At 33.1% G+C, this 13073-nt stretch overlaps 2 protein-coding genes across 4 annotated transcripts; both read right to left on the bottom strand.

Annotated features, from left to right (window-relative positions):
- Positions 1-638: 638 nt before the first annotated feature.
- Positions 639-6403, bottom strand: LOC105802225 (uncharacterized). 2 transcript variants are annotated; one of them, XM_012633732.2, is made up of 14 exons: positions 6276-6403; positions 6145-6174; positions 5932-6059; positions 5490-5633; positions 4974-5119; positions 3971-4198; positions 3512-3681; positions 2826-2926; positions 2308-2454; positions 1874-1929; positions 1723-1780; positions 1364-1484; positions 1168-1278; positions 639-1069 (listed from the first exon to the last, which is right to left on the bottom strand). In XM_012633732.2, exons 2-14 carry the CDS (start codon positions 6152-6154, stop codon positions 975-977), a joined length of 1515 nt encoding a protein of 504 aa, XP_012489186.1. In that variant the 5' UTR covers positions 6155-6174; positions 6276-6403; the 3' UTR covers positions 639-974. The 2 variants fall into 2 exon arrangements, with proteins under 2 accessions (XP_012489186.1, XP_052480437.1); XM_052624477.1 differs by having other exon boundaries at positions 6145-6380.
- Positions 6404-6950: 547 nt separating this feature from the next.
- LOC105802229 (uncharacterized) lies at positions 6951-10106 on the bottom strand. 2 transcript variants are annotated; one of them, XM_012633734.2, is made up of 11 exons: positions 9964-10106; positions 9674-9847; positions 9533-9589; positions 9360-9422; positions 9198-9266; positions 8976-9068; positions 8632-8736; positions 8476-8553; positions 8089-8217; positions 7509-7614; positions 6951-7376 (listed from the first exon to the last, which is right to left on the bottom strand). In XM_012633734.2, the coding sequence occupies exons 2-11, from the start codon at positions 9785-9787 to the stop codon at positions 7174-7176; spliced, it is 1017 nt and encodes a 338-aa protein (XP_012489188.1). In that variant the 5' UTR covers positions 9788-9847; positions 9964-10106; the 3' UTR covers positions 6951-7173. The 2 variants fall into 2 exon arrangements, with proteins under 2 accessions (XP_012489188.1, XP_012489192.1); XM_012633738.2 differs by lacking the exon at positions 8976-9068.
- Between the last annotated feature and the right edge of the window lie 2967 nt (positions 10107-13073).

The following is a 13073-nucleotide window of genomic DNA, read 5'->3' as shown; positions in this document are numbered from 1 at the left end:
CCTAGTTTTGCGGCCGCAAATTACGTTTATGTGGCATGCAATTCTTTTAGGCGTAAGATAAATCTAAAAATTGCGTTTCTTGCAAATCAGGAATTTATAAGCACGAATTTTTTATTATCAAGCTTGGGATATCTGATAAATTAGATTAAGTTTATGTTTTGAATTTGTGATTAAAGATCAAACCTTCAACCACCAGAGAAGTTACACTATTATTTGAGCTATAGTGTTTCTATATATTTGAAATTACGTTGGAACAGCTGTGAATTTAATTTTTGATTATCTTACATACCACTCTCTCAACTATAACATGATAATCCTTCAATATAATTGTTGTTATTTTCCTATCTTTTTAATTTTTTTTGTGCTAAAATATGCAACTGTCAGCTCTTTTTTCATCAATCAGAATTAAAAAGCAAGGGAATCAATTTTCTTCGTCATCAGAATAATAAAAGAACTCTCATTTCTCAACATGTCCCCTGTACAATTTATGTGCCTAGGTTTTTGGCTTAATATGAATGTTTAAATGAAAATCCAAATGTTCGCAATGTGGGACTGGTGTCGCTGTTGCGCCAACGGCGAGTTCTCTTCATTTATTTTGATTTAAAACTTCAACCCACAATAAGGAAAAATCGACAAAGTAAGACACCAACCACATTGTAGCACTTTATAAACTCACAAATAAATAATTTTCATTTTCTCAATTCATTAGTCGCTACCCATGGTTATTGGTCAGTGTTGGAATCAAATATGCCCACGCCTATATTCATGCCTATGTGCATCTGGAACACAGAGCATTTTCCTACTCCACTGCCAAACAGGCAAAGCCACCAAAATTCCTCACATAATCAAGCTGGATACTATACTAATACTAGTTTACAGTATGCGAACCCAAAATTTCCCCAAAGTGGCCATATTATCAAAACTGGCCATATTAAGTGTCAAGTCTCTTCTCACCAAAATCCATGGTTTCCAACTCAGGACCAGTGCATGTGGAATAGCCCTTCTTCTGATGCAAGCCATGCTCTACAATTATGGTTTTGTCTAATTTCACCTTCCTTTCCCAAGGTGCCTATAAAGTGGACAAAAACAAAGTCAAGTTATTACATGATCTTGCTACCCCGGAAGACGGGGCAAAGCAAAAGTAGAGAAGGGGGAAATCGAATTTACTTTGAGCTCTTCGCCAGCAAATGTTTGTTAGCATGGAATCAGAAAATTTTTCCCCAAACAGCATTTTACCGGACTTGATACTCCACAATCGTAAATAGCAGTCCTCTCCCCCTGCAAGAACAAATGTTGTTACACTCAAATTCTTACATCTGCTAAACATTGTATGCCCATTCATTCAGTTGTTAATGCACCTCACCTGACATAACAAATCTCTCAGATTGGTCAACTCCAAGCTGTATACGTGTATGCGAATTCACATGCCCTCCATACGATTGTACAGCCCCTCTCTTAGTTAGACGGTGATCATAGAGCTTCATCTAAAAAAAAAGTTGCAACTTATGAAAAATAATATTCACAAGAGAAATCATTAATCTAAAATATCACCTGACACAGCTACAACCAATATCAGAAAAATTACAACACAAGGTAACTGAAACATCTATCCATGCAAAGCATAATTTAAATAAAACTAACCAGGGAGGAAAATTAGATGCAGAATGAGAAGTAAGCAAAGCAAAATCTAGAACAAGAGTTAAATGGACAAATGGAACTCACCGAACCATCCATTGAGCTTGCCAAGAAGTATTGATCATAGGATTGAAGTGATACCAAACTTGAGGTCAGACAACATAGCAGGAGTTAATAAACTTGAAGCAAACAAACAAGACTACAAAGCAGGTTTACAAAAGCATCAAGACTCACCAACCTAGAAATAGATGACGGCATATGAATTGTATGAGAAGGAGATATGAGTCCTTTGATCTGTAAAACATGACAACCACATAAATTAACCTCTGATAACAACAAAAAGAAATTCCAAGTTAAATACTTTAACATGTTTCCCAGATATGAGATGGATTGAGGCATGAATAAAGTAAATTGCGTAAGCTGATGCTACAAGGTAGAAAAATGGAAATATGATATCTGCAAAAACTAACAAGCACAATAAACAACTGCAGTATCCATAATTTTCAACCATAGATCTTCATCAGTTTGTGAAAGAAGATGAAGATGGCAAGATATATTATATATCTACTCTACAACCACAACCGAGTTTCAGAATTATCAACCACCATCATCCATAATCTTCATTGTGCATACATAAAAACTTCAATTTAATCTCTAAATAGAAATTGGTACCTCAAACCATCTTTTCTGACTACTTCTTCCTGAAGACGAGTAAGGTATTTTAAGCTTAGTAAGTCTCGAAAACATGCGCTCCTGGTTCTCACGAACATCCACAGTGACAATTGCTCCATTTCTGAGTCCACAAAGAACAATATTTCCCTGAAATAAGTCACATTCAGGATCAATTTCAAGATATAAGTATGCTATAAGCTTCCATGCTTCCTTTCCAAGCTCAGAGCGTATATCATACATTAATTATCATGGAACACATTATGCCACCTGTTAAAAGAATAAGATACAACAAATAACTTGAAACCTGACCAAAAGAAAGAAAGGTCTAGAACCTCAAAAAATGAATTTATCTGACTCCCAGTGGGTAATGGGAGAAACAAAATTAAGCACAATTGAATACTGATATTAATGAACATATTTTTCCCCTTACAAACTGATATATTACTAAAAGGTTCATCGATTAAAGTAAAGAGGAATTTCACATCATTAGCCAAAACCTTGAAGGATATAATTCTTACTGTCTGATCAAATTGTAGAGCCAAAACATCACTTTTGCTACGACACACCCATTTCGTTGCTCCTCTTTCGACATTGACCAAGGCTACTCCAATATCAGTTCCTATAATGATAAAAAAAGCATATATAATATAAGTGTCTGAATATTACAGGGTGAAGGACAGCAACGGCTAAAGGTCACTACCCCTCTTATTTATTCTTATATTCTATCAGGAAATGGAGCAGTTGTTCAAATAAGATACAGCAACAGAAATTTAACATAATCATAAGTTATCAAAAGAATTCCCAATTAATTGCAGTTTGTGGTTGAAGAGTAGAGCAAGTGTAAGAAATGCTAAACCAATGATTGGACCTTAGCTCAAGTGGATACAAGTTTATGTCTAATACTATGTAATTGCAACCTGAACTGAGCAGGGAAACATGTTTACTTAAATGTCTCTAGACTAGACAGAGGAAAACATGGCAAGAGATGACAGCAAAGCACCTTCCATTACTGATCAAACTAAAGACTAGGAAGGAAGGTCAATGAATCCATCTAGAGGACAATGCCATAATATAGGAATAGAAATATCATAAATTTTTGGAAAGCTACATAATTTCCATGCTAAAAATGAAATACAATTTGAAAGCTAATTCAAACATAACTTAACAAGAGCAAAAAATTAAAAGAAGAGAGAAAGAAACTTGCCTATTGCTGCTTGAGCTGTATTAAAACTATAATCTGCAGTCCAAATGGTATGATTAAAAGTAGCAACTGCATGTAACCTTCGATCCAATCGAGAAGTAAAATCTACTGGTTCCAGGAGATTAAGGATATAAACAAATCCACCATAAGTCTCAGACCCCAGTGTAGTTATGCTGTTTTTTTACGTTAAGATATTGCAAGTGAAAAACCAAATCTCTTCTTGAGATGCAAACATAATAAATAAGAAAATCTGAGGAATTTATGGCAAGAGCGAAGAATGAACCATATTAAATCATATAAACCATGAATTAGATAGCACATCCATTAGGCAAAGTGAGATTTCATGCTTCATAAACCACAGAACTATGGGACATCCAGATCACAGAGAAGATGAAGATTTCAGGAATTAATGTCTTCAGTATATTGAAGAACTTGTCAAGATAAGCGATCACTGAAGGATACAGTGAGCATTGGAACTTGGAATCATAATTGTTTGTAGAAAAAGATTGCTTTTCACACAATCTTATAGAAGATATTCTTGACGGCATATGGAGTGGAGCAGCTGCAGGCCTCGAGACATACGGAGGCGTTTCATCACTCTCCGCATCCCCTTTGGTGGAAGGCCAAACACGATCTGGAATGTGTGTGATCCCATAGTCAAAATGGCGTTCACTTCCAACCTTTAAGAGACTGCAAGAAAACCAAACTTCAAAAACTATAGCTAAACAGTATCCAAATTTTTATTCAATACCACAACACTGATAGAAGGTTTAAAAGAAAATGGATGATATATAAGTTCCTTTGCAACGCCATAAAAAGAAGCTAAACATATGTCACAATAGCAGCCAGTAGAAAATAACAAATCGACGAGACAAATGCTTAGAAATACAATGTAACAGTCGTAAACAGAAAAATGGAAGTGAGAAAGAACTAGTGCATCTGCATGTCTGTTGCAGTAGTAGAAGAATGCACCATGCATCATAATATGTAAAAGCTCCAATACAACAATACGAAGGGCTATGTAATGTTAGATGGTAACACCAAAAAGAAGACCAGATCATTGGGAGAAAGAAAAGATGAGCAAGATATGTAGATGTTCCAATGTCGCAACAAAATTGAAAAGGAGACCTAATTTTTATCGCACTTGACAGCAAGTTGCAAGAAGTATGGCATGTTTAGGTCACCCAACCATGATGCATGAGCACGGGAAGAACTGACACAATCATTTCAAATTAGAGGTCATTACTCAAACAGAGTAACAGATGACACACTTCAGCATATTGTATTTTGACACCAGTAAATGTGATCAACGCAAAGAAATGCCAACAGCTAATGCCTCATATTAAGAGATTGTAGATCCACCTAAAGTAGTAGAATTTATAGGAAAGCAATAGGAAATTGGAGGCATCTTGTACTTGGAAGAGGATGTAGATACATCTATATCTATTTCCAACTCCATTTATACCTCAAGGAGCCGTCCATACTGCCCGCTAGCAGAACTTCTGTTTCCATTTGACCCTCTAGTGTCTGGACATCAATTTGTGTCTGCTCCAAAGCACTATAACGTATATTTCTTAATAAATTTTCGTCTGTTGCACCATATCTCCAAACCTGAAACAAATCAGAAATACTGTAAAATACAATAACGAAAACTAAGAGATTATCAGTAAGAAATTTGGGAATAAAACTCTGATTTAAAGAATGACTAATATTGCAAAAGGAATATGCGTGAGTATTACAGGCAATATAAATTCATATAAAACAGTATAACTCTAGTTTTCTCAATACATATTCTTGAGGGTCACAAAGGAAAAAGATGAAGGTTTGATCCATTAGCGAGATAAACTAAAGGTAGCTCTTAATGGGATAAAAAAAAAATCTTGCAGTCCATTTTAGTTAGATTTAGAAAAACTAGTGGACTAACATGAATAATTTGTAAATTATGGATAAATGGAAAATGAAAAGGCAACTTATAAATTACCACAGGTTTAGAAGCATGTAACTTATGGACTTCCTCCACAAAGCTATGCCTTCCTCGATCATAACTAAAAGCATTGCCGTTCAACTCTCTAAGATGAAGCAGCTTAGATGCGGGAACCCTGGTTTTTGGACATAACTTGGTCGCCTGCACCCAAAAAGAGCCTAAAAGAAATTGAAGATAGGAAACACACGAAGCTATGTGTATGTAAGTTAAAAAGTTAGTTGTGAGAATTAATATTGCAAGTATAATGGATATGATTAAAATATATAGTTTTCCAACTGAAAAATTCGAAAAGTCTCAAATACAGAAGCAGATGTATTCAAGCATGAATTAATGAATTATTATTTCCTAAGGGAAGAAACCACTTTTTAATGTGAGTTTTGAGTTTCAAAGTGTTGAAGTATAAAAATTAAGTTATTGAAGAAGAATCCGAAGGGGTTACCTGGAGGGAGCTAGAAAGAGGGTTGTTTTGGGATGGCGAAGCATTGGAGAAGGAAGAAGAGCCAGGTATCCGAGGTTTATTGGGGAAGTACCTGTTCTTCTCCGCATCATAGTAGAACCCAGGGAGGTCTGCATTAACATAAAACTCAAATACTATTAGCTGAGTTTTTATTAATTGATTTGGAACAGTGGAATAGGGAAAAAATCTAGGAACCTTGTGGCATGTTTTGGGAGATTGAAAAAACTGCAGAGAAACAAAAATCGCATAAGAAACAGTACGTCGGAGTTTAAAAGAAGAAATAAATACGGCTTTAGTTTGGGTTTGGCAGAATTTCAAACTCATACGAAGCGGTGGCCGCCGCAGCCACTTATGAATTATATAAATTTATAATCTACTTCTACGACGAGAGTTCAGTTGCCCTGTCTCGCCAACATATGCCACCGAAAATAATTTCGTATTAGTAACTTTTTTATATTTCGAAATTTGTTCAAAATTGGTCTTCTTTGTTCAGTTTCTTTTAGTTATTTAAATAAATCCATTTAAAAATAATTACAAATTTACTCCTTATTTTTTTTATTTTTATCAATTACGATTTTACTACAAAAACAAAACTACAAAATCATTTTAATTCAAATTAACCCAAGATCAAAATAAAATGATCTTATTTTCAAATCAAATAATAATTTGAACTTAAATTGATATGATTATATAAATTCATATTAAAATAGATATAACATAAATAATTAGTTTGTTTTAATTTGTAATTTTAAATTATCTTTTATATTTTTGTTTACCATTACAAAGTATATATCTTTTAACAATAATTTCAATTATTACAATTGAATTTTAGCTTTTATGTTTATTAGTATATTATAAATAGATTTCTTTTACTTTAAAATAAATAAATAAATAAAAATTACTTTTGAGTACGAAAAAGCTAATAATAATTATGACTCATCTTACTTGAGAAAATTTTGTATTGTAATTTTTTTGTTCGAACTTCTTGTAATGCAACTTAATTTCAAATAAGTCAATACATATATATAATAAGATTTTATCTTAATAATATTTTTATGTATAACCAAAAAGGAAAATAGTAATGAGATTGAGAAACACTTTCACTATCCTTCCTCATTTTAACAATAAATAACCAACCACAACAACAGTTCCCAATCCCCAGCCTGATTTAGATTACGATAACAGCTTCCCATCCCAGCCCAGCCTTGATTTAGGTTATGATAATCATGTCCTTGTCCATGATCTCCAAGCCTTGCACATCTTACTGGTTAGATATCTAGCTGCTTTAACACCGCCCACAGTCAATACACCAGATACTGCTTGCCTTGCACTTGAAACCATCACTGTTCGCCTCAATGCCTTCTGCATGCACTTTGCAGCCTCTTCTCTTGACCCAAATCCTAACTCATTCCCATTCCCAACCTTACCTGCCCATATTCAACCAAACATAACAAACAATTTCCCTTTGTCAATCAATCTACTTCACCAACTTACCTAGTAGCAGTATTTAAAAAAAAATGCTTTCAAGACTAGGGGGGCTAATGTAAGTGGTCACTTACCAGATTCACTGATTACTTTCTTCTTCCCTATCTTCATCCCCATTTGGCTTCTAACAGTTGGAGGAAGGAAAGATATGTGCGAGTGAGTCACTGGTAAGCCACAATCCTGATTTCAACCAAGAATATTTCAATATCAATAGTCTCACAGAGAATGTTATTCCATATGCAATTCAAAAGCCCCAAAGGTCTGGCATGAAATATATGATAACTTTTCCATAAAAGTTAAGTCATTTAGTAAAGCTTCTTATCAATACCATTTACAGCAATTCCCTCTATGAGGTGAAATCAACAAATACGGGAAACAAGAAATTACCATCTTCATACCTACACAACAACCTAAAATAACATTAAAGAAAAACCAAATTCATGTAATTAAAACCATGCAAGCAGTAAGCGTTAGTGCATATAAAATAACTTCAGTATTTGCCCCATTTTTAACTATTAAAAGAGCTTGGATAAAAGTAGAGAATGCAGAGACTTCATTTCTGGCAGAGCTTTACTGTTTTACTCGGAACTTATTTAAGTATGTGAGCAATAAATGATACCAACTTTGGGTTCTTTAATTTGAATTCATATAAACCTGAGATATATTTGCAAGTTGATTTTTAGATGATGAGAATCTTAAGAAGTCTTTGCCTTCATACTCTTCAAGAAACGGCTTATACATGGACTGGAATAAATCAAACTGCCCTTGTACGATCTTCTTCACCTGAATCAAGAAAATATCCCTCTTACAGCATAATGAAATAAATACCAGATTTTTATCAAAAAAATGAATAAATAAATACCAGATTAAATGAAAATTGAACAAAGAAGCAGTAGAAAATTTACTAAAAAAAAGGAAATTTCAGAAGTTATTCCCCAACTTTGATTAACAAAACCAATGTAAATTTCAGAAGATGAATTGCACAATCGACAGCTAAATATTTCCCTTCAAATTTCCTCCTTAAACAAACTTAAGTTTTACCTTACTTCGGTCCTCTGCAAAAAGCATACGCACGTCACCCATGTATGACAGGCTACATATTTTGGCATAAAGGTCTTCCTACATGAACACGGAGTTGATTATAATATATCTGGTAATATGAGATTTCTAAGAGGAAAAAACAGCAACAGAGCAAACCTCTGTGAATTTGGGTGGTAAGAGGAGGAGAGCAGCAGACACCGCAGCTCGAAGGTTAACTGAGTTTATAGTTTCAATGTCCAGGTTATCCACAAGCATATTTACCTAAAAAAACAAAGGTAAAAGAATACTGCAATAAATGGTGAATATGCTTCTAAAAAAAGGCCGAATGATTCACCTTCATTTGGCAAACAAGAAAACAAGGATGATTTTAACATTAGACAAGCTTTACAAGACAGTTAACAATTAGTTACAACTCACAAAAAGTATCCATTTTTGCAGTACTTTTTTGAAAGAAATATAGCACAAGATACTGAGGAAAAAAAGAATCAGATAAAACACACCGGTTTTTGCAAACGACCACTCAAGTAGAAGCTCTCCCAATTTAGTATGTCTTGGATCAAGTCATGCATTCTAACAACTCCATATTTCAACATCTGCCATCCACAATAAAGCCAAAGTGTGGGGCAATTAAGATTTAAACGAAATCAGTGTGTGTATACACCTATAATCCATTTCAGTAATCATATTAAACTTAAGATCTCAAATAATTAAAACTCAATTACCTTGTTATTCCAAGTAACATACGGGTTGAAATGTACTCCTACGCCTAATTTGTCTGCAACATTAGTAATCTACAAACCAACAACTGTAGTGTGAGTTGATGGGAAACAAAAAGTAAAACTGTACCGATGAGAGAGAGAGAGAGAGAGAGAGAGAGAGAGAACCAGTTTCGCCCCACCGAGAAGCACCATCCATGAGGCGTAATGATCTGCATTCATTTTTAGATTCTAGTTGGGAGAAAGACAAAATAGATTAGATAGATGAAAATATAAGGGAAAATCACAATGTAAAGAATTGTGAAGTAGTAGTGACATAGCTTAAAATATGAAAATCTCACCTCGGAATGCCATTGCAGGGGGTCAGACACGCCGAGTATGTAATCTACCATGGTTGACTGGAAAAGCAAAAAAAAAAAAGTAAATAAAAAAATACAAAGGTGAAATGCAAGAAATACAGAGTTATGGTGAAACAGAAGAACCTTGCCAGAATCGGTTGAATGAAGAGTCGAGCCATAGACGCAGCAAAAGTCAACCGGAGGAATAGCATTGAGAAAACTCAATAGATGAGAATGAGCTGTGTCCTTATTATCCATTTTTTCTACTTTCGGTGGTGAAGAAGAAAAGAGTTGGATTGGATTGAACTCCAATAGTAGCTAGGTTTGTTGAATGAAGATCAATGTAAGAACCTTGCTTACAGCTTACACGAGTAAAAAAAGAAAAGAAAAGGTCCTAAACCAAATAGGTTATTTAAAATAGAAGCGTAAAGTACCTATCTCATTTTGAAATTGAGAGGCGAGAGAGAACTATCTCGTCCGGCGTAATAGCTTCCGTTTGGGTTGGAATTAGGGTTTAATGGCAGTTTTCTGTAAACAGGGGCGAATTTTGGGGGCGGGGGTGGCAGGGGCCAGCACTCTAAATTTTGAAAATTTTCATTTTAACCCTTCAAGGTTTTTAAAATTTTATTCTAACACTATAATTAATGTTTAAAAATATGATAATTTGTCTTTGGCCCTCAAAGTTCTCAAACGCTTTTTAGCTTGATTTTTTTTATAGAATTTATAAATTGTATGATAAATTAATATTATTTTTAATTTAATTTGATAAATTAATATAAAATAGTATTTAAATATTATTTTGGTAAAAATAAGTTTAAATAATTAGAATATCTAAATATAAAAACTTAAATAAATGCATAATCTTATACAAATGGAACTTCACTTTTCTTTGTAAATATTAATTTGGGATGTGCTGAGAGTTCTTTAAACTATTAACTTTATACAAATATCACGATTCCCTTATAAATAGTTATGGCTTTTTTACTTCTCATTTAATCTAGAAATTATCTGCACAATTTCGAGATACCTGATGATAGGTAAATTATTCGTCTGAATTTAAAAATTCGTTTGATAAGTAAGAGTGATTTGGTAAAAATATAAGTTCAAAAAATAAGTTTAGACAAAAAAAATAAGACTCGTTTTTCTAAATTGGTCGAGCCTTGAATAGGATTTTTTCTCCTGCCCAACCTAAATAAGTTGTTTTATTGTTATTTTATTGTTGTTTTGCTATCATTTTTCTATTATATTGTTATTATATTATTGTTATTATTTGGATATTATATAACTCATATTTTATTGTTAGATTTGTTACTATTTTTGAGACATTTGCTTAATAAGTTGCAACTATCTTAGTGTTAATTATTATTCTTTTAATATGTTTTAATTTATTGAAAATATATTTATTTTAATATTTTAATGTTTTTGATGTAATTTATTTTTATATAAAAGAATAATCTAAAAAGCTAAAATAAATAGATTAGGTCGGACTCGTGTTTAACATTTTTTAATTTAGGCTGAACTTGAATAAAATTTTAAATCTATTTTTTCAGACTAGACTTTGAACCTAAAAAAAAAAAACAGAATAAAATTTTGTGTGGGCCGGTCTAGACCTGTTCATGGGCCGGGCGGCCCGGCCCAACGGCCCGCCCGAAATATGGGAGGGTTCGGGTAAAAATATATGCCCAAAATATGGGCTTGGGCAAAAAAATGAGGCCCGTTTTAAAAATGGGCCGGGCTCGGGCTCAACTTTTTTTGCCCGAGCCCGGCCCGGCCCGGCCCGAATATAATAAATATATTTTTTATTTTTAAAATACTTTAAAAATATTTTTTTATTTTTAAAATATTATTTTTGTGTTTATTAAAAATGGGGCCGGGCCGGGCTCGAGCTTATTATTTTTTCTCGGGCCGGGCCTGGGTAAAATTTTAGGCCCGTATTTCGGGTCGGGTCCGTGCCTAAGAGTTGGGCCAAAAAATTTCGAGCCCGGCCCGGCCCATGGACAAGTCTAGGCCGGTCCCCAAGCTTCAACTCACCATTGCCATTTTCTCAATTCACCACCATCACCTCTTTCTTAAACCTTATCTGCTATCGCAACCAATATCCACCCCTCATAATTCTACTCAACCATCTACTTGAAATGTTAATCCAATTTATCAGCAAACCTAACAACTTAATAGATATCCCGAGCCAAAATCGAAAATCGCAATAAAGAACAATGAGAATCAAAAATTGAATCGTTAGAGGAGAGAATCATGAGAGAGCTTCGACTTGACGGTGTTAGTGACCGAAGTTGACCATTGACAGTGGCACACTTCTTGGGTGATTAGGGTTTCAATAGAAAGAGAAAAATGAGATTTGTTGTTTGGAAAGAGAAACACCGTGAAAAAGACATGATATGAGATGTAGAGATGATAACTAAGCTGGCAATTCCCCCCACGACTCGATATACTCCAACATAATCCAATCCCGATTTTTTTTTTTTTTTAGTTCCGTCCATTTTATTTTCTCTGTAAATGTGATTATCTATTGAAAGTAGCAATTTTAGTTTCAGTTATTAGCATATACGTGATATTTAATAAAACATTTGATTTTTATGCATTATCAATTTAGCGGCTCTCTTAAGTTCTTGATAATGGTTTTTTATTTCTAATTTTTCTTCTCTCATTCAGTGGTGGTTTCTAAAAGATGAAATATTCATGCCATATTTGTTTTAAACTAGAAAACTTAATACAGTTAATAATTGTCTTCTTTTTTTTATAATTTTTATCAACATAGATTAAATTGATTTATTTAATAATAAAGAGATTAATTTAATCTATTGTTGAATATAGAGACTTCCTAAACACATTTACTCATAGGTGCATAAATTTGCAATATATTATGTGTTATGTCTTTATTTTATTATAATTTATGATTCTTATTAGTGACAAACTTTTTAATTTAAACATATTATCAATATAATAGTGTTTGCCTTATTCAAATAAATTTTATATATAAATCAATGTATTATAAGGATTCTTTTAAAAAGAAGAGTCAAATTTCAAAATTGAAATAAATAAATCATTTTTCGTTAACTATTTTTCATGAAATAAATACAAAAAATAGCTAAAAAATTCGTAAATTAATTTTCATAGAACGAAGGCATCCTAATTATAAATTTTCCTTTTGGGGATGAAACTAATGCTACCTGTTTAAGTTAATAAGAACATTTGAAAGAAAGGAGGAAAATGATTTTGGTTTTTCTTACTCGGATTAATAGTAGATCAATTCAATCCGAAAATTCAATATGACGTGGAATCTATAAAATATATACTCAATTAAAGTTTAAGGAAGACTAATTTTCCGCCAAGTAAGCAATGCTATTAGGATTTCCCAGAAAGGTATTTGGCAATCTAAAAATATTTTGAGATTTTGTTTTTATTGTGTTCGGATGAAATGAAGTGATGTGATTCACGTTTATATTAATTTTTTATATTTAAGGTAGCATAAATTTATGTATATTTTATTTATATAAGTTTTAGATACTAATAATTTGATTTTGTTATG

Source organism: Gossypium raimondii, chromosome 11 (assembly GCF_025698545.1).
Source record: "Gossypium raimondii isolate GPD5lz chromosome 11, ASM2569854v1, whole genome shotgun sequence".
Taxonomy (NCBI): domain Eukaryota; kingdom Viridiplantae; phylum Streptophyta; class Magnoliopsida; order Malvales; family Malvaceae; genus Gossypium; species Gossypium raimondii.
Note: the sequence above shows the minus strand (reverse complement) of the source record. Positions and strands in the feature narration are given on the sequence as shown.